This window comes from Clinocottus analis, unplaced genomic scaffold (genome assembly GCF_023055335.1).
Source record: "Clinocottus analis isolate CAN_PGR_092001 unplaced genomic scaffold, fCliAna1.0.p SCAF_2, whole genome shotgun sequence".
NCBI classification, from domain to species: domain Eukaryota; kingdom Metazoa; phylum Chordata; class Actinopteri; order Perciformes; family Cottidae; genus Clinocottus; species Clinocottus analis.
Window position 1 is genome coordinate 23,627,782 of NW_027175931.1, and position 21,150 is coordinate 23,648,931.

The following is a 21,150-nucleotide window of genomic DNA, read 5'->3' on the forward strand; positions in this document are numbered from 1 at the left end:
TTGTCAGACAGGTATGCATCACGGTTTTCTTTTTCCAATTACATGACATTTCCAACTCCTCCACTGGCGCGCGGACCGAGAGGCTTTTGCAACGCTGTGATGTGAGCAATCCCCCTCCCCCCGACTCAAAGGCGACTATCTGTAAAACACGCAGGAACTAAACGGGGAATTAAGAAATTGGAGGAAGGGTGGAGCTCAAAAGGACGACTTTTTCCTTCCTCGTTTTATCTTTAATTCTGCTTGAAGCCTTTTTGCCCTGCCTGCTAAAAAAACACATGGTTCGAATAAGTGACCCCCCCCCCCCCTACACACACACACACACACACACACACACACACACAGGCCCCCTGGAGTCGAGCTCACATTAGTAAATTATTTGGACCGAGTAGAGCAAGAGGAGGGGATACAAGGCTTTCTGCAACAACTCTGGCAGAGGAATGACGCTGCGGTTGGAAAGGGGGATTGGACAAAAACAAGCCGTACGCAATGGCGCTACTCGCTGCAGGATAATAAATACAGCAGCACGCGGGTCTGGATTGGGCCTATGTAACATATACTCCACTCCACTCAGGAGGGCTCATCGCTCATTGGCTCGTGACCCCGGAGTGTCAGCCTAAAAAACCAACCCTTCACATGTGTCTCTTTCTCCCGTCGCTCGTATATATATATAAATATATCTCTGCGCTCCTCTATTCCTGTTTGTTTTAACTTGTAACCCCCCTCCCTCCCTCTGCTCTCCAGAAACCCAGGCTCATATGCATCGTGCGCCCAGGAGGACAGCGAACCCCCCTCCTCCGTTCTCCCGGCCTTAGCCAGATTTTACTCAACCTCTCTCTCTCTTTGCCTCCCACTCCGTCTCTCCCACTCACTGTCTGCGTTTACTCTCATGTGGGGCTCAGGCTGTCGCGTCAGTGTATTCTCACTCAATCTTGTTGTGTGTGTGTGTGTGTGTGTGTCCTCCCCTTGTCCCTCAAGCACTATACTAGTAAAACCATCACAGAGCGAGACGTGTTATGGCTCAGAGAGAGAGAGCGAGGGCGACTCATAGGTGCTCTCGCTGAGAGAAAGTGAACTCCCTGTTCAGCGGGGGTCGCGGTGAGTCACCCGGCTGCTTGTCCTCTTACTCGTCGCTGCGGGACGCCGCTGGTGAGTCATGGCGCGAGCAGACCGGACTGGGCCGTATCCTCTGTGTCACATTGCTTCTCCTGGATGCGTCTCTTGCTAGTTAAACTTTTACCCCTGTAACGGGACACACCAAACCACAAACCTCTACGTCAAGGGGTTGACTTTTCCTTTCTGGTGCACAAGACGGATGTCCGTCTCTCTCGGCTCACCCTCCGGCCACTACGCCTTTTCCCCTTCCAGAGCGGTGCGGGGATGACGTCAGGTTTGCCGGGCCGACCCCCGGAAGTTCCCCTGACTGATTTTTCCACATCTTTCCAGAAAACAAACTCTGTTGGCAAACACACGTTTATGATACGGACGCCTAAATGCATTTTTGGGGAAGTAAAAGCTGACGGCTATAAACGAATAGTTTACAACGAGGCCGTAAAGCAGTGGCGGGCCGTGGGTTTTCAGACCGAGGCCTTCAGTGAGTGCCGTATAGTCCACATCACCGGCGGACTGGGGGGGAAAAGTGTCTCTGGAGTTACTGTCACAGACCGACACACTCAATACACGACACGTTCATACATGTGTGGACAGACACCCGACCCGCGGAGCCACACGGCACCACCACGAGCATGGAGGGAGGCGACTGACCCACGAAGTCACACAATTCGCACAATTACGTAGTCAATTCGCACAATTATGTAGCGCCAGGTGGTTTGCCGACATCACTGCAGACCCCTGACGCGTTTTATATGGGCAGATCCCCTCTCTCGCAATGACACTGACAGTCCGCCCTGGTCGGTTTTTAATTTGTATTTTGTGGCTATATATGTATATTTTAAAAGATAAAATAGCAATAGCTTTGTGATTCTGTTTATGCCACCAGAGAAAGCTTAGAAGGCCCTGATGGTCTGCCACTGCTGTAAAGGCAGACTATTATTTAGCCACGTGGTAGCAACCGCCTTTATTTTAAAGGCACTTAAAAGCTTTAAAATGAATGAAAGGAGTATCTATAGTGTGTATTTCATGGTAGAACAAGACTTTTGTGTTGTCACGTGTCAAATTCGTGCAGCGTTTACTGTGCACGCAGCTTTAGAATACAAAGTCCTTGTGGCCCAAAAGTGTACTGCGGATATAAACCTTAAATCAAAGACTATGGACAATAAAATAAAAAATAAAATATTGCTTTACAGTCTGTGGGAATTCCTAGCAAATGGAAGTTGTTTATTGTTGCGTGATGTTTTTTGCAAACCAGATATTTGCAGGCAGAGTGCGTCAGATGCCATGTGCGAGTGAGTAAAGTTGCTGAGAAGTGCACGTGTGGCCCATTTGGCCCTCCTCATGTATCTTGGGTTGCCCGGAGGGGAGAGACATCCTTGCGTTCACTTCCGGCAGCTAGGGAACTTTCCACTGCAACATTCTCCAGCCTCGAGCCATCTGGATCACAAACAAAAGGATTGGTGACGGGCGCTGAATGCGTGTGATACATAGGACTGTAGATTTGAATTAATAGGAATATTATTGCGGCCCAGTCAGAGAGAGCCAGAGTGTTGAGGACAGCGCATTGCTTGAAATTAAAGTAATTCCAGACAAGCCTGGGGAAATTGACTCCTGCATGAATCATTTAACTAATCTTCATCTAATGATTTGGTTGTAACACATTACTCACCATCTCAACATGTTTCTGCTTCGCTTCACATCCGCAGTCTGATAGTTGTGCTGGCGGTGGCCATGGGCGTTTCAGTGAGAGTCTGTACTGTCCCCTGCTGGTTAATAAAATAACCTTAAACTACTTATTAATTCTTTTAGCTTTGAAACGCCATTGCCAACGCCAACTAATAATGTAGAATAAAAATACGTATGTGTGTGTATATATATATATATATATATATATATATATATATATATATATATATATATATATATATATATATATATATATACACACACACACTGCCTACTATCAATGCAAATTGTACATTGATGTATTCAAAAGGCTCATGCTGTATGCATACCCCTTAACGTTTATTCTACATGTTATTTATTCAATATTGTATTATTATGTGCATCTACCCTGCTTTTGCACTTCTGTTTGAATGCTAAACTGCATGTTGTTGTCTCAGTCACTGTGCTGCAATGACAACAATCCAATTTAATGTAATGTCCAAGTGAGAAATAAGCATTGTAATAATTTACAAACATGCACCTGTTTTTTTTAAATACGATGTTATTAGGACTGAATATGTTTAACGGTGTTTGGTATATATGGACTTAATATGTACGCAGCAGTAACGTTAGGACTACTGCGAGCGCGCACCAAAAAATGAATTTGCGACAGTGCAGTAAATGGCATACGTATCGGAAAACGGCAGTGAGGAAAAGATGGCGGAGGGAGGTAACGATGCAGAGTTGCTGAAGGAGAAGGCGAATAAGTATTTTAAAGGTAATGTGACAGACCTGTCAGACTGACGCCTTTTTTATCAGCAGTTGGTAACAGACGAAGATGTGACCATTAGCTGTCGTGGCGACGTAACTCCGTTGCAACGCGCTCCCAACCGGATACGCCAGGCTAACGTTGGCTCTAACGGCATGCTAACCGCAAACTCCATTCATTGGATTACTCCGCACTGGATTGAAATGAGCCGGTTTAGCTAACGCTAGCTACAACAGCAACGGCTACACACGTTAACACATGCCGCCACGCGCGTGTCCTCCATCGTGCCCACCTAACGTGCTGAACGCGTGTTGTGTTGACTCGTGTAACGTTGGATTAAAGCGGGATTGAGAAACTAGTCCCACAATGTTCTTGTTCTATGTCCTGTAGCAGCGGAGCCTCGGTTTACCAACAAGACTGAACTGTTTCGTTTACGTGGGTCGGTTTTGTCTCTTCAAAATGAGACAAAACCGAAAGACACTTTGCGCCTCCGTTTCGGTCCCAACATTAAGTTGTGGTGGAAAGAGTGTTTAGTAAAAGTTTCAGTGCTACAGTTAAAATTATATACAAATTATGTTACACGTAAAAGACGCGTATTCAAATGAATGTTGTACCCAAAAGTGCTCCTTATGAAGAATGGGCCCGTTTCTGATTCCTTGACTCATCTTTACTGTAATTGTTTTTTTATTGTATCTATTTGTAATCTATTCTTCTATTTGATATACTACTAATGATTTATTTTATTTATTTATTTTTTAAAGTTGTTTTCCTGTGTGTATCTGTACTTAAATGTGTTCCTGCCACACCCAGATTTAACCTCTTGGCAAATCTTATCCTAAATTCGAATAATACATTTGTATTTATGTTTTATCTGAATCTGCAAAGCAACTAGTGTCTCCAACTTTCAGAATATGTGTAATGCACAAATACATCATGTTTGCCTTCAAAATGAAGTGGAGTGGGAGTATAAAGTTGCATGAAATGGAAATACTTGCGCAAAGCACAACAACCACATTTGTGCTTAGGTACATTACATTAGTAGAAACACCGGTCCTCTCCACCGCTTTCTGTTGAACAGAAACGCATCAATAACAAAGGCTAAGTCTCTTCTGATAGTTTTGGTGTCTTTCAAAGGGCCACTCTGCCGTCCACTTTGCTGATGTTATAGATGATATAGAAAATTACCATCAGTCTTAATTCAGGAAATGTCTGTTAGAAAAGTAGTTAAATATTTTTGGTTTTAGTGATTGAATTTAGTTAACTTATTAACCACCCACACGGTTGACTAAACGTTTACTTGATCAAATAAATTACCAAATATTTTACATCAATACACAATACTATCCAGAATATTGTCACATTATTTATCTTGAATGGTGGTATTTTATTATGCGGGAAGGATTGTCATCATTATTGTCTTTCAATGTATTTATTTTGGATTAGTAAATAAGTATTTTACAGCTACAAACGCTTTCAAACATTGGACTCCAACGTCATGTGTTGTTTTACTAAAAAAAACAAAAAAAACATGAACCGCTTTCAGGGTTTTTGACTTTTGTAATGGAACTTTGTTGAACCACAAGCCCAGTGTTTTCTATTGACAATGGGACATTTTATTTTCAGAGAAAGACTATGAAAATGCAATCAAGTACTATTCGGAGGCCTTGGAGGTCAACCCTACCAATGCGGTCTACTACAGCAACCGAAGCCTGGCGTACCTGCGCACGGAGTGCTACGGGTACGCCCTGGCTGATGCCACGAAGGCCCTGGAGATAGACAAGAACTACATCAAGGGATACTACCGTCGCGCCACCTCCAACATGGCACTGGGCAAATTCAAGGCCGCACTCAAGGATTACGAGACGGTAAGAAACAAAGCGTCTTCGACTATAAGTAGCTGCACACTTTTCCACATTGACCCTACAAGAGACATAAGCGTTGTGCACAGTAAAATTAAATGTTTTTTTCTCAGAAGACAGATCTCTCAAGTTCCATCTGTTGATCTGTCACCTTGAGTTAGGCTGCTTGTGTTTCCTAACAGCCTGGTACAGGGATTATCCCTAAATCCTGTCATGATGCCCATTAGATCCAGTTTGTAGCCACTCGCACCACAACTAATTTGGTGTCTATTGTTATTCGTGCTGTAAGCAATATAAATATACTTGGGCTTTGGACACAAGGGCTCCTTGAAGCTCAGCCATAGCCAAAGCAATTTGTTGCACAAACTGGACCATGCGCCATGACGCCAGAAAAAGAGAGTTAATCCTTATGAAGCTATGAGAGGCTGTGTCTGGATTTATATTTATTTATAGATGTATTGGGCAGACCATTGAGTCTGAATGGTTTAAATATTTTACATCCAGTATGAGCTGCAGATTTTAAACTGTGTTATACTTTTAACAACCGTTTACATCCTGGTCTTTTAAAGCTACGCAGAGTCAATTTCCCGACAGCTTCCTTGATGTCGGTTGATGACTAACCAGCGTTGTGGATTTGTTTGTTTCCCTGTTTTGATGATAGGTAGTGAGGGTTCGACCAAATGACAAGGATGCGAAGTTGAAGTATCAGGAATGTAACAAGATTGTGAAGCAAAAGGCTTTCGAGAGAGCCATTGCCAGCGATGAGATTAAGAAATCTGTTGTCGACTCCCTGGACATCGAAAGCATGAGTAAGTTTCCCCTTTTATTGGACATAAGTGTCAAAATATCTCATTCTCTCCCGCTGTAATCCTCATGTGCGGTAAGATAGGAGCTAATGATGATGACTAGCACAGGTGTGAAATTTTGCTTCATTACTATCCTGTACATTACTAAGTTTTACATCTGAAAAAAGTTGATGTTTTATTGCAGCGATTGAGGACGACTATGAAGGCCCTCAGCTTGAGGACGGGAAGGTTACAAAGAAGTTCATGCAGGAAATGATGGATTGGTTCAAAGACCAGAAGAAACTGCACAGAAAGTGTGCTTATCAGGTAAACATGTCTGTTTCTATGAAACGCACCGTGTGAAGAAACTTAAAATTTACCTGTCATTGAACTTTTTTTAACTTTCAGATTTTGGTGCAAGTTAAAGACCTTCTATCGAAACTACCGAGTCTTGTTGAGATCACATTAAAAGAGGTGAGCACGTATTGACTTGTAAAGTGGCTCAAAGTGGCTGTTAGTTTATGTCCAATGGGAGTGCATCAGTAGATATATCTTCCTGATCTACTCATTATAGGACTGCAGGGGTAAATTAAACACTGTTATTTTTCATGGCTGTTTGATTTAAAGTCTTCTGTTTCCATTTGTAACAGACCGAAAAAATAACAATTTGTGGTGACACGCATGGACAGTACTACGATCTCCTCAACATCTTCCAGTTGAACGGCTTACCATCAGAGACCAACCCTTATGTATCCTTTTCTTTTCAACAGCTTTTACATTTGTGTCCATGCAGTCTTCATCCTCGTTTGTACCATTCTGTGTCTGAAGGCCTTTACACACGGCGGGTGTCTTTTTTTTCATGCAATTCATTTGCTCTTAAATAGATTTTTTTTAAACCAATATTTGGCACAAATACTTGAACACATAATCTTTAAAATGCATGCTAGCACCTTTTGGGTGTTGTTTTCTGAGCGTTCACCCTGCCAAGAAGGGTTTGTTGCTTCCTCCAACCTTGATAAATGTAGGCCAACCAGTTTCACTCCTTCTGTTCTTTCCTTTCACAACAAAAGCCTTACGCAAAAAATATTTGCAGGCGAACATTCAGCTATTGGTTTCGCTTATTTTTTACATCCCCGGTGTGTAAAGGCCTTTTTAAAATAACAGCTTCGAGCCTCAAAACTTGTGCGTCACAATGCTTAACCACAGAATTCAGCTGTTCAATGGGGACTTTGTCGATCGCGGCTCTTTCTCTCTCGAGGTCATTCTTACCCTCTTCGGCTTCAAGCTGCTCTACCCCGACCACTTCTACTTGCTCAGGGGTGAGAGCACAAATACTGTGCATGAGTCTGTGGATGCCTTTGTACTGTTTCAGATGTGTGCTGTACAACATGTTGTATCTTACGTCCATCTTTTTACACGTCTGGTCTTAAAAAGTTCAAAGCACTATTTCGTGTTTACAATTAATTTAGTTTCGACTGTTACATTACAGACTTTGTGTTGAGCTCTTAAAATTGTGTAAACGTGGTTGTTTGACATGCAGGTAACCATGAGACGGACAACATGAACCAGATGTATGGTTTTGAAGGGGAGATCAAAGCCAAGTACACAGCCCAGATGTTCCAGCTGTTCAGCGAGGTCTTCCAGTGGCTCCCTCTTGCTCAGTGTATCAACGGCAAAGTACTGGTAAGCACTGGCGCCACGAGTTCAAAACTGCTGCGGAGCCATGTAACCAATTTACTTGTTACGTGGCCGTTTGTGTTCACCGGTCATTTGTACACAAATCCTGAAGCCGGTGGAGCCTGTGTTATTTTTTTCCCACTAAGCTGACTATGCAGGATTGATCAAAATTGTGCATGTAGCCACTCGGTTTCAAGTGGTAGTAGAGCCGGTGCAATAAAGTCAGTAAAGTCAGTCAAACTGGTTTGACGTTAATCCACGTGACCCAACCAGTGTACTGGATTTCACCACTAGGTGTCGCACTTGACTCGGCAGCGCCACCATTGGCACAGGTTAAAATATCTTAAATAATATCTTTAAGGTCAGCCCACCTTGAGTCAGCATTTATTCAAAAACAAAAAAACTGCTTACTTAACACTCATCAGTCACAAGCTGGCTCCTTCTTCCTCAACCCCACACTTGTTAAGAGCCGCCAGCCGTCTGAAACCTTTCTTTTCTCATTAAAAACACATGAACTTTGTAGTAAACGAACACAATGTGCTCAGTACACAACTAACTGGTGACTGCTGTTATTTTTTAACTGCAGTTGTTTGATATTTTGTCTTATGCACACAGCACCTTCTTTCTACATTGAAATTGGCTTTGAGAGCCATCAATCATTTATTTAATTTATTCATGTAACTTATATTAATTTGAGACTGAAAAAGGTGTGCTTGAATGTAAATTTATTTAATTTTAATGTCTGTGACATAGTGAAAGGTGTATTTGTGCTAGTATGATGTCAATATCATCAAAACAATGGATATTTTTGTATCTATTAGCCGTGAACTGTGTGCATCACACCGGCTGCTCTGACCTGTTCACGTGCGCTTCCTCTCAGGTTATGCACGGTGGACTGTTCAGTGAAGATGGCGTCACATTGGAAGACCTCAGGAAGATTGAAAGGAACAGACAGCCTCCGGACTCAGGTAGGCTGCGACTCCAAATGCCCCATCTGTGTAAAATCTGTCCCCAAGAAATAATTACATGGAACTCCTTCCTCCTCTACAGGTCCCATGTGCGACCTCCTTTGGTCGGACCCACAGCCTCAGGTCAGTTCCCGTCCACCTTTTTATAATAGCTCAATATGTATCCACAGGTTTTGTGTCGGTGCAACATTTAGTCCACTTCTAACTGGATTAAGTATTAATTCCTCTGTCTCTGTCGTGCAGAACGGCCGGTCAGTCAGCAAGCGAGGAGTGAGTTGTCAGTTCGGGCCGGATGTGACGGAGCGCTTCCTGGAGCAAAATAAGCTTGATTTCATTGTGCGTAGTCATGAGGTGAAAGCTGAGGGCTACGAGGTCACTCACTCAGGGAAGTGCATCACCGTGTTCTCAGCACCCAACTACTGGTACGTAATGATGCCGGCTAACTTTAAGAGTGTGGAATAAATCTGTGTAACTCTGTTCACTTCTAAACGCTGCGTGTTGTATTCTGTTTTCCTCCAGTGATCAGATGGGAAACAAAGGAGCTTATATCCACCTCAGGGGATCAGACCTAAAGCCAGAATTTCACCAGTTCACTGCTGTGGTCAGTATTGTGTACTCTGATTTAGTGTCGTCTCAATACCAAAGTTATGACTTTGATGCCATGCGTCATTATCTGAATGTCGGTACTTATAACGATACCGCCAAACCTCAACGCATCAGTCAAAGTATAATTCATGCCGACAGACATCGGCTCAGAGCGAGACTGTGCAGATGGCGAGGGCTTCATGGCCTGCTTAAATTTTTTCGTGATGTTTTTAATCACAGTCAAATTGACAGTCAAAAAATAAGCAGATTTAACTTTTCAGAGAAGCGCTGATTACGTCCGCCAAATCCAATTGCACATCGTGCATGGACCAATACAGTTAGCATACAAATTGTCAATAACATTGTTACTGTGATGTCCACTTGGCCTTTAAAAGACAGTTGGTTGAATCATGGTGCAACGTTTGTCTTCACTCTCCTCCACAGCCTCATCCGAATGTCAAGCCCATGGCATACGCCAACTCGCTAATGCAGATGGGGATGATGTAGAGGTCACAGCAATCCATCTGTGGCACTGACGACCCTCCCATCTGACCTGAACCATCCCAGCCACCTCACACCCTACAGTGCTCGGTCGGACATGCTCATGCTTAGCCTACGGGGGGAGAAGGGGGTGTCCCTCTCACCCCGACAAAAACTTCCACTAGTTGTGTACAGGAAACACGTGGTGTAGTTCAGATGGGAAGAGATCACTCCCACCCGGCCCAGTCGAAACTGGGTTCATTCTTTCATGTTATCAGTTAAAACTGGAAAAAAATAAGTCTCCATTCCCATTACCCATTTGCCTGCTCAAGTGTTCCATCACCGGGTAGAAATGCAGACCTTTTCAGATGAGGCTCCTTGGAGCTGCTTGGTTTTTAAAATATTTGATATACTCAGCAGGTGGGATCAAATGGCTGATATGTACCAAAGATCCAAAATGAAAATGATTGTTCAGTTTTTGCAAGGAGCTTCTTGTGACTCCTGAAACCTAGTATTGTCCTGTTGGCCTGTGTACACAGCTTGGAGCATTGTAAACTGGGTGAAGAGCATAATGTCTATCAGTGTTTCTCCAGCTATCCTACAGTTTGTCCATGTATTTTGTTTCCTTTTACAGGAATACAAAAACGAACGATCCCAGTCCTGGAAAAAAAACAAACAATAGATTGTGTCGGGGGACTCTCTTAATTCAAGGTGCTGTTTGCCATTAGTGGTGTATTTGGTTGGTTCAGTCATGTAGCTGGTAACATTTAATTTGCACTGTTTCCTGTTGAGGAACATACCCTTACTCCATGTTTTTCATCCTTGACCGCCATCGTACCACTCACCCGGCAGCTTCCGCACAGTCTCCTCTCCAAACTAGCTTTGGCGTAAGGCAACCCAGATGGCACTGGAGTCTCCAAGACACGCGTTCAATTACTGGTGACCCACATGTGGATTCCTTTAGCACACAAATGTCCAAACTGCAAATCCTGTCTCGAAGCGCACAGCTGCATTGTCCAATGGCCCTCAACTTTTTAGATAAAGTAATACACTGATGTGTATGTATATATATACTGTATCATTTAAAGATTCCGTGTAATGTTTGGAGAAAAATATTGAATAAAAAAAAAATCGAGTCCTGTGATTTTAGAAACGAGCTAGTATCTTTATTTACGTCTGTTGACATTACTTTTCGCTCCACTACATGCACTTGATAACTGAAGTTGTGATAGATTAAATTTAATAACATGCAATTATAAATACATTTTTGATTTATTGTGGATTATCACCTGACTTTATTGCTCCATTGGAGAAACTCCCAAGCTGTGAAGATGAGCAACAGCTTTAAAGAAACACAATGCATAATGTGAATGCATTATTCTGAAACAGGTCACCATAATTTTAAGTATTTTGAAGGTAATATTTGTGTACGTTATATTTGAGTAAAATGTTGAACAATATAAAAGTCCTGTGACTTTTATAAGAGTTGTTGTACATTAGTGTTTTACTACAGTGAAATACCAACACTGCATTTTACTGAAGCGTCCATAAAAAGTGAGTCAGCCGTAGGCCTGCGACCTATCCTTTCCAGCCGCTTGATCCATTTTGCGAATGTGCGGCAGCGCCTACCCAGAAAACCTGCGGCCAAGCCCCGCCCCCATTCTGCCTGTGATTGGCCAATGGCCATTCGCAGGAAAACGCTAACGTTAGCCTAGCTGTAATGCTAACCGGCGCTTTGAAAGAGATACGCCGGATAAGAGCGACTCAGCCGCGGCAGCTCACGCTTTTGTTCCCGTAGCCTGAAGAGAGGCGACCCGCTCTAAGGAACAGTGTCTTTTATTTTTTACGTTTTTAACTCTTTTTTTTATTTATTTTTTTTCGAGCGAATGTCGCATTTATTCTGACGTCACGACCCACAACAGCTGATCGTCAGTCATCAACTATGCGCCACGAGTTGACAACACACTGCACGAGTTTCACCTTGTTGTGATCCCAGTTGGACACGAGACAGTCGGCCTTCAACAACAACCTCATCCCCGACCCGAGATGCCAAAATATTGTTCTGTCCCAAACTGCAAGAATGACTCCGGAAACGGCGGCGACAGGAAGAGCTTCTACAAGTAAGCAGCTTTGACAAGTCGTCTCTGTGGCGCTTCTCGAGGCGTCGACTCTGACTGGGACGTGTTCCTATCCGATAAGTCAGGCTTTTCGCCACGTCAGTTCTTACTACAGAGTAGATGACTGAAATGAATCACTCCAGTTCTGAAGTATCAACACTTTTTCTGCGTTTCAAAAAAATAAATAATTAAGTTGGGAAGTTAATTAATGGCGCCTTTTGCTTTGACCTTTGAAGCCTGATTGAATCCTTTTTAGACTGTGTTGGCGCCCGAGTTTTATTTATGGGCAAATTTCCCTTAAAATATGTTTCACTTATTTCTGGAAATGCAAATGTTTGGTTATATTTTGTCATTTTAATGTATCTTCTCTTTTTCAAATCTACGAACTAGTCCAACGAACACCAACATGTGTATTTTCACATCTCTCACACTATTCTTGGATCTGATGGCTCACCGGGGATTTTATACAGTTACAAAAAAAAGTCCTGGATTCAAATAGATAATTCACTATAATATAGTACAAAAGTATTATCACGATAATGTACTAAAAGTATCAAAAGTTAAAGTTCTCATGTAAAATACACATGAGTGCCTGCTAACGTTGTTCCTCAATGTGGAGCCAGTTTTTATTTTAAGTATAGTGCAATACATGTCAACATTTTACTCAAAGTACTGTATTTACTTCTATTCCGTTGCTTACGATCATTCCACTGGGAATTTAATCCTAAAAAATTACAACCTTGCGTTCAAACCGAGAACAGTGAGTAGAAACTGGTTGTCAACAACATGAAGCGGCGAGCGTTGCAGTCACTGAAGCCTTTGCTTTGACATATACATGTAATTAGATACAGCACCAACAACACGGCCTCGTATACCTCCAGCGTGTGGTTGCATGTCCGATTTCTAGCTTGGAGGGGTGGTGGTAGTTCTGAGGATCAAGCGCAGTCACTTTTTAATGATTAATTTTTTTCCTCTATCTTTTTTCATAACGTTTCTATTCCAAACCAGAGGAGATAAGGCTCGCAGAATCAATAACTTCTTTTAAATCACTTCTTAAAACCCATTTTATAGAATTGCTTTTAGGGGATGCCGTCCTTTTTATGATCTATTATGCAGTTCTTTTATTTCCATGGATTTGTTTGTATATTTTATATATTTGTTTGTTTTCTACTGTTCTTTTACTGCTATTTGTTTGTTTTAGTTGTATTCAATTCTTTAATGGTATTGTCTTTTTAAGTTGTGTCAACACTTCGCTTATCGGCAGAAGCACTTTGTAAACTTTGTTTTTAAAAGTGCTGTATAAATAAGGTCATTTGAACATTTCACAATATGTATCTTGAAGGAGCTCCGGTGTTGCTTAGTGCCTCACATCTGTGACTTCCTTGTGCTCCAGGTTCCCCCTTCAGGACCCGGTCCGGCTGCAGCGGTGGCTGAGGAACATGCGACGCGGTGACTGGACTCCCTCTCGGCACCAGTATATTTGCCATGAGCATTTTGCGCCGTCGTGCTTCAAGGTGCGCTGGGGGATCCGGTACCTTGAGAGCGACGCCGTGCCCACGGTCTTCCAGGAGGCCGAGGTAAAAACGCCAAGGATCTTGTTCGACCATCGTTTTGTCACGCCGTTATTGCGCTGAATCCGATTTTCTCTCCAGGAAGCCGGTATTTGTTGTTGAACATTTGTACCATTTGTACCCGTTGGAAGTGATTCAGATGTATTTCTGGGCTGGAAACTGGGCTCAGAAACACAACATTCTCTGCACCCTCCTCTTTGTGGAAGTCTTTGCAGCTTTATCTCTTTCTCCCCTGTTCAGTCAACTGTGTACTTCTTCACCAGAGTGGGCAGCAAAGCTGAAGGAGTGAACATAAAGTGTGTTGTTGATGACACATAGGTGCTCCTGGAGAGTTTCCTGTAATTCTAATATTACAGAATGGTTCATTCAGGCGATATCGCAAACATGCTCTGTCCCGATATGGGTCATTTGATATCTCGATAACATTATATATCACATGCAAAATGAATTTGACTTTCAAGTGAATATGGTAGTGTGTTGTTTCAAGTGAAACAACACACTACCATATTCAGTTATGGCCCAGCCTCAATGGAGGGAAGATTGCTGTAATGATATATAGTTTAATAGATCAATACTTGGCACTTAAACAAGATGATCTGCACATGCATTGACTCAATTGATTGTCTTGGGTATTCAAAGTCTTACTTTTAAGCTGAGCTGTCATGTTGCTTTTTGCTCAACACGCACTCCTCCTGCTTTCCAGAAACGGAAAGCGTCGGATCCCAGCGAGTGGACGCCGAAGCGGCTCCGCACTACCGGCGACCAAAGCGTAACAGTGTCAGGTGACGGGGCGCTCGCGGTCGACGCCGCAGAGACGGAAAGCAAATTGCCGCGCACCGTGCGCCTGTACGAGATCACCGTGGACCCGTCGCAGCAGGCAGAAACCAGCCGGCTGGAGGCGAGCGGCGTCGGGGGGTCCGATCGCTTCCCGTTCACTTTACTCCAGGCGGTCAACGATCTGAGTAACGGCGAGGAGGTGATCGTGATGTCCGAATGCCCCGCCGGTGAGCGGCAGGATGAGCTCCTGAACGGAATCATCTTGACTCGGGGCCACGGGCTGGTGAGTGAAGATGGGACCGCCGCCCCGGAGGAGCACTCGGACCCCCACGAGGGCGACGGCGGCGGCGAAACCCAAGTCATCGCCTACTTCGAGACCATGCCGAACATTTTACCGGGGCAGGCTGTCGCCCAGCTCAGCGTCTGCCCGGACATGGTGCTGTCGTCCGCTCTGAGCTCCAAGCCCATCACGTCCACTCTGCCAATAGTGTCCAAGCACACGGCGCCCTCCCCGACGTCACTGGTCCTCACCGTTGAGAGGCTGGATACGGACGTGGAAGAGGGGGACGACGAGGACGGAGCGACAGAGGACGAGGAGGAGCTCGAGGAGGAGGAGGAGCTGGATGGCGGACCGGAGCTGCTGGATCGGCAGCTGGAGGAGCACTGGTGAGCACAAACTCTCAAGTTCACGGTCACGTCTTGTGTTTTTCTTTTTTCTTTTTCAGTTGCAGGCCATGGGGGTTTAGAGGGAAGACGCCGGCCTCATTCAGCGCTTTTACAGCCCTCTCTCTCTCTCTGTTCTTTTACGCGCGCAGCTACCACAAGAGCAGTCTGAGCAAGGAGCAGCTGGAGGCCATCGTGGGCGAGCTGCAGAAGAAGGTGAAGGTGCTGCAGCAGCGCCACCGCCGTCACCTGGAGAAGCTCCTGGGCCTGGAGAACACGGTGAGCCAGCTGAGGCAAAGCAACCTGCTGAACGAGGAGCGCCTGCAGCTGCTGGAGAGGGTGAGGTGTTCCTGCGCTGTATTTTCAAAAAGAGCTCTCCTCATTTGCCGCGCTCAACTTTCATTTCGGCCGCAGGCGCGTTCTGCCATCTCACTCTTGCTCGTCCGCCTCATTCTCAGGCTTACATCCAGACCAGCGCGGCGGGGTCGGATGCCGGGGGGACGGTGGCCATCATCTACGAGATGGACGATGCCGCGTACTTGTACACGCCGCTGATCGCAGACGACGGGAAGCTGTGAGGCTTTTTCGCCTGCCGCCCTCCCCGTCAATCGGCCGATGTCGTTGAAAACAAAATGCTACCCAATATCTTTTCTGTCTCCTAACAAATTTAATGACACGTGTCGGCGTGTTGTCGGATCTGCTGTGAGCTTTGCACAAACGTGGATGAGTAATATGTGACAGTGTTGAATGTAGGTTGTTTTTTTTCAAGCACTCCATGCTCTATTCCTCCCCTCCTTCCTCCAAACACTTTTTGCTTGTGATGATGCACATATAAAAACAATTCCAGCTTCCATCGCGGTTTGTGCTTCATTCTTACTGTCAATGTACATTTTAGCTTTTAAAATTACCCAAAGTTTACATAACCAAGTCACGGAGGCTGATAAACCCCAGCAAACCCTAAAAATGGGGCCTGAATTCTTCATCAGCTCTTCCTCACTCTCCAAATCCTCAATACCAAAGTCACTGATGTGACATAGCAAAAAAGAAAAGCACAGCCTGCCTTACAAGAGCATATAAGTCCGTTTTATATGTGTATAACACTATTCATTCATAAATATTAACATAAACCATAAATATTACTTGAGAGGACTCAAAAGTGATTAGAGAGAGATCCCCAAGTTGTGGAAATATACATGTTCATATCCCGAGCTTGATGCCACATATGATCACACCTTTCTGGAAAGCTTACGACCTACAGAATCCGCCAACACCTCCGAATCCCTTCGCCTCAGCAAGATATCAACCATATTCCAGCCAAAAACTGAAGTAAGACTTAGTTACGGATGAAACAATGTTCCACACGGCCTTACTGGTATGTGTTGGTGCATCTGCTTGAGCAGAGCCCCTCTGTTGTGGAACTGGATGCGTTCAGGGTCCAGAAAGAAAGTTACAGGATTTTGACTGAGCGGATCTAAAACTACATTTAAATATTAAACTTCACCTATTCAAAGTCAAACTTTCATGAATTTCATCTGGAATCTTTTACTTTTTTTAAATTCTTTTGACCATTAAACAAGTAAAACATATATATGAACCCCTCAACTAGTCTAACACATGTTTTCTGTGTGTTATACCTTTTTGAAATGGTTCAAATAGTCCTTGTGGTTGAGCAGATGTTCTGTATACCATTCGCAGCTCTTGTCATGTGTGTAGCATGTTGCTCCGTGGAGAGCTGATTGTGAACAGTGCTGTACCATGTGCATTTTACACTCGTGATTGTGAAGACTAATATTTTGTTTTGCATATATGTATATTTTCTACATACACATTTTTATTCAGGAATTCTAAGTAAACCCAAAATCATTGTGGAACAATGTTTGACAGGGGGGTACAGGACTTTAATGGGTTTAATGTTCAAAACCCGGATCAGGCTTTACTCCTGTCAATGTTTAAAACATGAAGCAGTTCTACATTTTACTTATAATAATTCATATTATTCAGTAATCCAGATTGTCTGGATTTACAGTGTACTTTCCCCTCATGCAGTGCTTTCATCTCCCCACCAGATGGCGGTAGAGGCAGTTTTAATCTGGATTATAGAAGATTTAAATGAGCAACCAATGTTTCCACTTTCATGATACTTTTCTTCTTTAAATTAAGAGAGAACTTTAGAGCAATGTAAGTGCTGTCTGATTTACATTCCTGCTGTCTGAACAGATGAACACAGCAAAAGTACACACACGTGCACTATTAAAGTGTGGTGAGCACACTGATGCGAAAATGTACATTTCTTTGATCACATGACTTATAATTGCACAAGATTCAATGTGCAGCATATGAACGAGCACCAATCTATAACAGCCAATGCATTACTCTGCTGTCTTTGATACTTCCTGTTGCTTTACCTTAAGAAAGTCACACGTGTTATATTTGTTTGAACAACTAGTGTGTTTAATGAGACTTCTCCTTTTGCTTTGACAGTATTCATTTCATGCGAAGGCCTCGCTTAACTTTTCAGTGAAAGGAGAATGCTACACACTCCAGCTATTTTCTAAATGTGCTGCTGCTGTCACCTTAAAGTTGAGCCTGATTTGTTTCTTCTGCTTAACTGGAAAGTGATGAGAGTGAGTTGTTCTTATCTCTGCTGAGCTGGAATGTAAGGGAGGGATCTGCTCTTTTCATCTAACGGGGAACTTTATCAGCAGGTACATTTGAGGATACATTGGCCTCACAATGAGCTCGATGTTCCCCCGAAACACACATGCATGAAGGTATTTTGCTGGAACAGCCTGACCCAAGAGATCCTTTGGCTCACATTTCTGTGTATCTTACAGCACACCATCCTCCCTTAACTTCCTCATTTCATTTTGGTAAAGACTGACCACATTATTATTTATAATCACCTCAGAAATGTAATGTGGCTGACACCTCGTTTCCTGTTCAGCTGCTCAGTCCTGAGCTACGTTTTCTCGAACAGACATTATATCTTAAAGAGATGGTTCACCCCAAAAAATCAAAAATACATCGATTTTTTTCCACTTTACTGAAGTGCAATTTGTTAATCTTTGGTGTTTATCGGTTTTAGTGTTTGACGTTAATGATTAACTGAAAGAAACGCTGAAAGGAAACGATCTGGGTAACCCTAAAGTTCAGCACCTTATCCTGGTATTTGCTGTAGCTTCAGGGCTAACCCCCTTCGCTCTAATCGGCAGGTGGGGAACTAGACTTCTTGGGTTGCGTGCAACACCGTGGCCGCTAACCCCCAGACCGATAAACTGGGTAATCTGTTCCCTTTTCCTGTGCATACACTGCAGCTGGTGGTAAAATATGTATTTAACCTGCAGCTTTTATTGTTGCAGCTGGGCGGCGTTTTAGGCACTTAGACCCCAGAAGCCCTGCATGCAAAGGCACTAATCATGGTTAACATCTGACAAGGGTCTGCAATCTATCAGGGGGGGAATGTAATACATTAGCATCCCTATTTCAGTGTAAGTGGCTTAATTACTTAGGTATCAGTTGTAACTATGTGTTCCTACTCTGGAATGTGTTGGCACTGTGTGACACCCGACTTGTGGAGCTCAAAGTGCCGAAAAATACATTTAAAAACTTTTTCCAGAAATCATAACACAAAGCTAAAGAAAGAATTGTGCATTTTTTAAGAGAAAGTAGTCAGGTGTGAGTAATTCAGGTATGTGTATGGAGCGCAGTAGAAGTCAAGGGAGGGACATCCTGATCTGGAAAATGTGAGTTGTTTGGGTGTGTGTATGAATAAACAGTAAATATCAGGGTTTAAAAAACTAAATCTTGATCGGGTTTAGTTCTGTTTTCTATGTACCTACCAAACATCGTAATGACATGCCCACAGGTGGACAATTTAAGGTTTTAATGAGACACAAAGAAGACGGACGTGTGTTAATATCACTAAAGATTTTTTTTGCTGCTCAGGCGAAAATCAGCCATCTTGGATTTGAGGTCCGGGTTGGTGAGGTTTGTAGAGGCAAAAATCTCACCCGTCGGTTTGTGGTCTCTGGTTTTGAAGCCGAAAGTTTGGTATTTTGGCCGTCGCCATCTTGTTTTTTTGCAACATGAGAGGGTGAAGCTCCAACTGAAGACACATTCATGTGATCAAAATCTTACATTTCATTTTCCTGAACTGAAAACAAAACACTGTGAACGGGTTCACGTTGTAAGACGAAGTTAAAATGTCCGACTCGACAGTTCAAACGGACTGCGCCTCAACATGTTCAAGACGTGCCGACAAAGTTTCAAACAGAAACCTTATTACAGTTCTGTGACTTTGATTCACATGAAAGTTTCCTTGTCCTTTGTGGGTCGGTTGTGGTTCAGATTTGGATTTCGATGACTTTGCTGTTGCAGGTAAGAAACCTCAGCAGTGCATGTCTGTTCCCACTGAGTGCACAGAGTGAGTTTGTGTTATTTTCAGGGAGGGAAGGGGGTTGCTTTCTCTTTCTAGCTTCAGGTGCATGGCAACCTCTCTCACATTCCCCAGTATCGGTCATGTGACCAGCGTTTGACCAGAGCCAGCGGCGCATGACCAGAGAGACTCCCTTTTTTTTTAAAGTCCGCCAGGTTTAGGTATTTGCTGAGATTCAGTTTCACAGCCTTTAGGAACCTTTGCTTTACTCAGCCTGTGTGCACTATATTGTTGGTGGTTGTTTCTCGTCAAAATATGAAAATCCTACTAACACCTCGTGTTTTATTTCATTGTGTGTATGTTTAGGGTGGCGGTGCAAGAATCAATGATTATCTTAACAATGACCAAACGCGCCGGAGGGCCTGAGACGAGTCACTGGAACGGCACCAAACTACTGACTGGTAAACATGCTCGGCCATCATGAGGCCCTGTCCAAAGAGACCAGCTTATTTGCTCTATGTTTTCTCTGGCTTTGGTTAGTATTATGGGATGTCTCACACAGGCTTGTTTAATGTAGAGGATGCTAGGAGAGTTAAACAAAGAAATTGTGTTTTTCATCAGTTAAAAGCCCAAAACTATATTAAGCAACGTTTTAAAATGTGTTGTAGGTTGTTTAATATAGATGCATAAATACATGTACACATCTTTTCAAAAATAAAACATTGTATTCTAAATGAACAAAACAATTCAACAATATATAAACAGGCCATATTTTGTATTTGTCAGGATCTACATTACAGCAATCAATAATCTTATTAAAACTACAAATCAAAAATGATTACATGTATATTTCCTCAGTCCATATTCCACCTCAGCTTCAGATTGTATTTTACCGACTGATTTGTTCCTGACCATGAATGCACCATTACTGCCTCTACATCATCTATAAAAATGCTTAAAACAAAACCTCAAATGTAATATTCTCGAATATTCATAAGAAATTCATGAGCTCTGATCTGTAGTTACTGTAATCGCGGCCAGATGTCGAGCCGTTTCTTGTCCTTTTATTAGAGGCGACATTGATATGTAAGAGACAATAGTTGGAAAGTAATGTGATAGAGCACCAAGGGAACGCTCCTATATTTACTATAAGATGGTCATTAATCTTTCACGCAGCCTCTTTTGTCAGCTCGTGGCTGCATGTGTTGTTGAAACTGGGCTGCTCAAAGGCTCGTGTCTACCACGGAAACTCTGGCTGATTAAATGTGCTGGAGTCCAGATATCTGCTCCGCTCTGATGCGTGTCATCGTTACGTAGAGATCACAAAGGTGACGGTGAGATTGAGAGGCCTCTGGAAACCCCCCTGTACGCTTCAATGGACGCCGAGCACAAAGAATACAGAGTGCTTTTATTTAACAAGTGGCCAAAAGTAGAAGTGTGTGGTGATGCGGAGCAGCTCCCACAAATGAATAATCGTGTAAGGATTTAAAAGTGTGTTGGAAAGAACTATGCAAGCTCAGCCAAGCAACCAAAGATAACTTAAGTCTGCGAGGGTAAGAAAACGGATAAATCATGCCAGTGGAATGACTTTTCTGTGCTCACACTTCTCACCTCTGCCCGTTAACTGATCCTGTGGCTAATTGTTCAGAGCGCGTGCGGTTAAGTTGCCAAAAACAGGTAACGTAGCTCCGGGGATTAAATGTCAGTATTCTTACGAAGGCACCTGGAGCCACGCCGTCAGTGTTTTTA

The 21,150-nt window shown here is 43.3% G+C and overlaps 2 protein-coding genes and 1 long non-coding RNA gene across 3 annotated transcripts; 2 read left to right on the forward strand and 1 right to left on the reverse strand.

Annotated features, from left to right (window-relative positions):
- Positions 1-2,390: 2,390 nt before the first annotated feature.
- On the reverse strand, positions 2,391-3,718 carry LOC137791066 (uncharacterized). The gene is made up of 3 exons (XR_011077975.1): positions 3,568-3,718; positions 2,780-2,876; positions 2,391-2,547 (listed from the first exon to the last, which is right to left on the reverse strand). It is a non-coding gene; the product is annotated as an uncharacterized lncRNA (long non-coding RNA).
- Positions 3,416-11,042, forward strand: ppp5c (protein phosphatase 5, catalytic subunit). Its single transcript, XM_068585769.1, has 13 exons — positions 3,416-3,553; positions 5,168-5,409; positions 6,065-6,212; positions 6,394-6,515; positions 6,597-6,662; positions 6,839-6,937; positions 7,402-7,507; positions 7,729-7,871; positions 8,746-8,833; positions 8,916-8,956; positions 9,077-9,255; positions 9,353-9,434; positions 9,863-11,042. Exons 1-13 carry the CDS (start codon positions 3,457-3,459, stop codon positions 9,923-9,925), a joined length of 1,476 nt encoding a protein of 491 aa, XP_068441870.1. The 5' UTR covers positions 3,416-3,456; the 3' UTR covers positions 9,926-11,042.
- An 810-nt stretch (positions 11,043-11,852) lies between these two features.
- On the forward strand, positions 11,853-15,877 carry LOC137790755 (THAP domain-containing protein 5-like). Its single transcript, XM_068585249.1, has 5 exons — positions 11,853-12,018; positions 13,409-13,592; positions 14,290-15,029; positions 15,179-15,365; positions 15,485-15,877. Exons 1-5 carry the CDS (start codon positions 11,945-11,947, stop codon positions 15,602-15,604), a joined length of 1,305 nt encoding a protein of 434 aa, XP_068441350.1. The 5' UTR covers positions 11,853-11,944; the 3' UTR covers positions 15,605-15,877.
- The last annotated feature ends 5,273 nt before the right edge of the window (positions 15,878-21,150 follow it).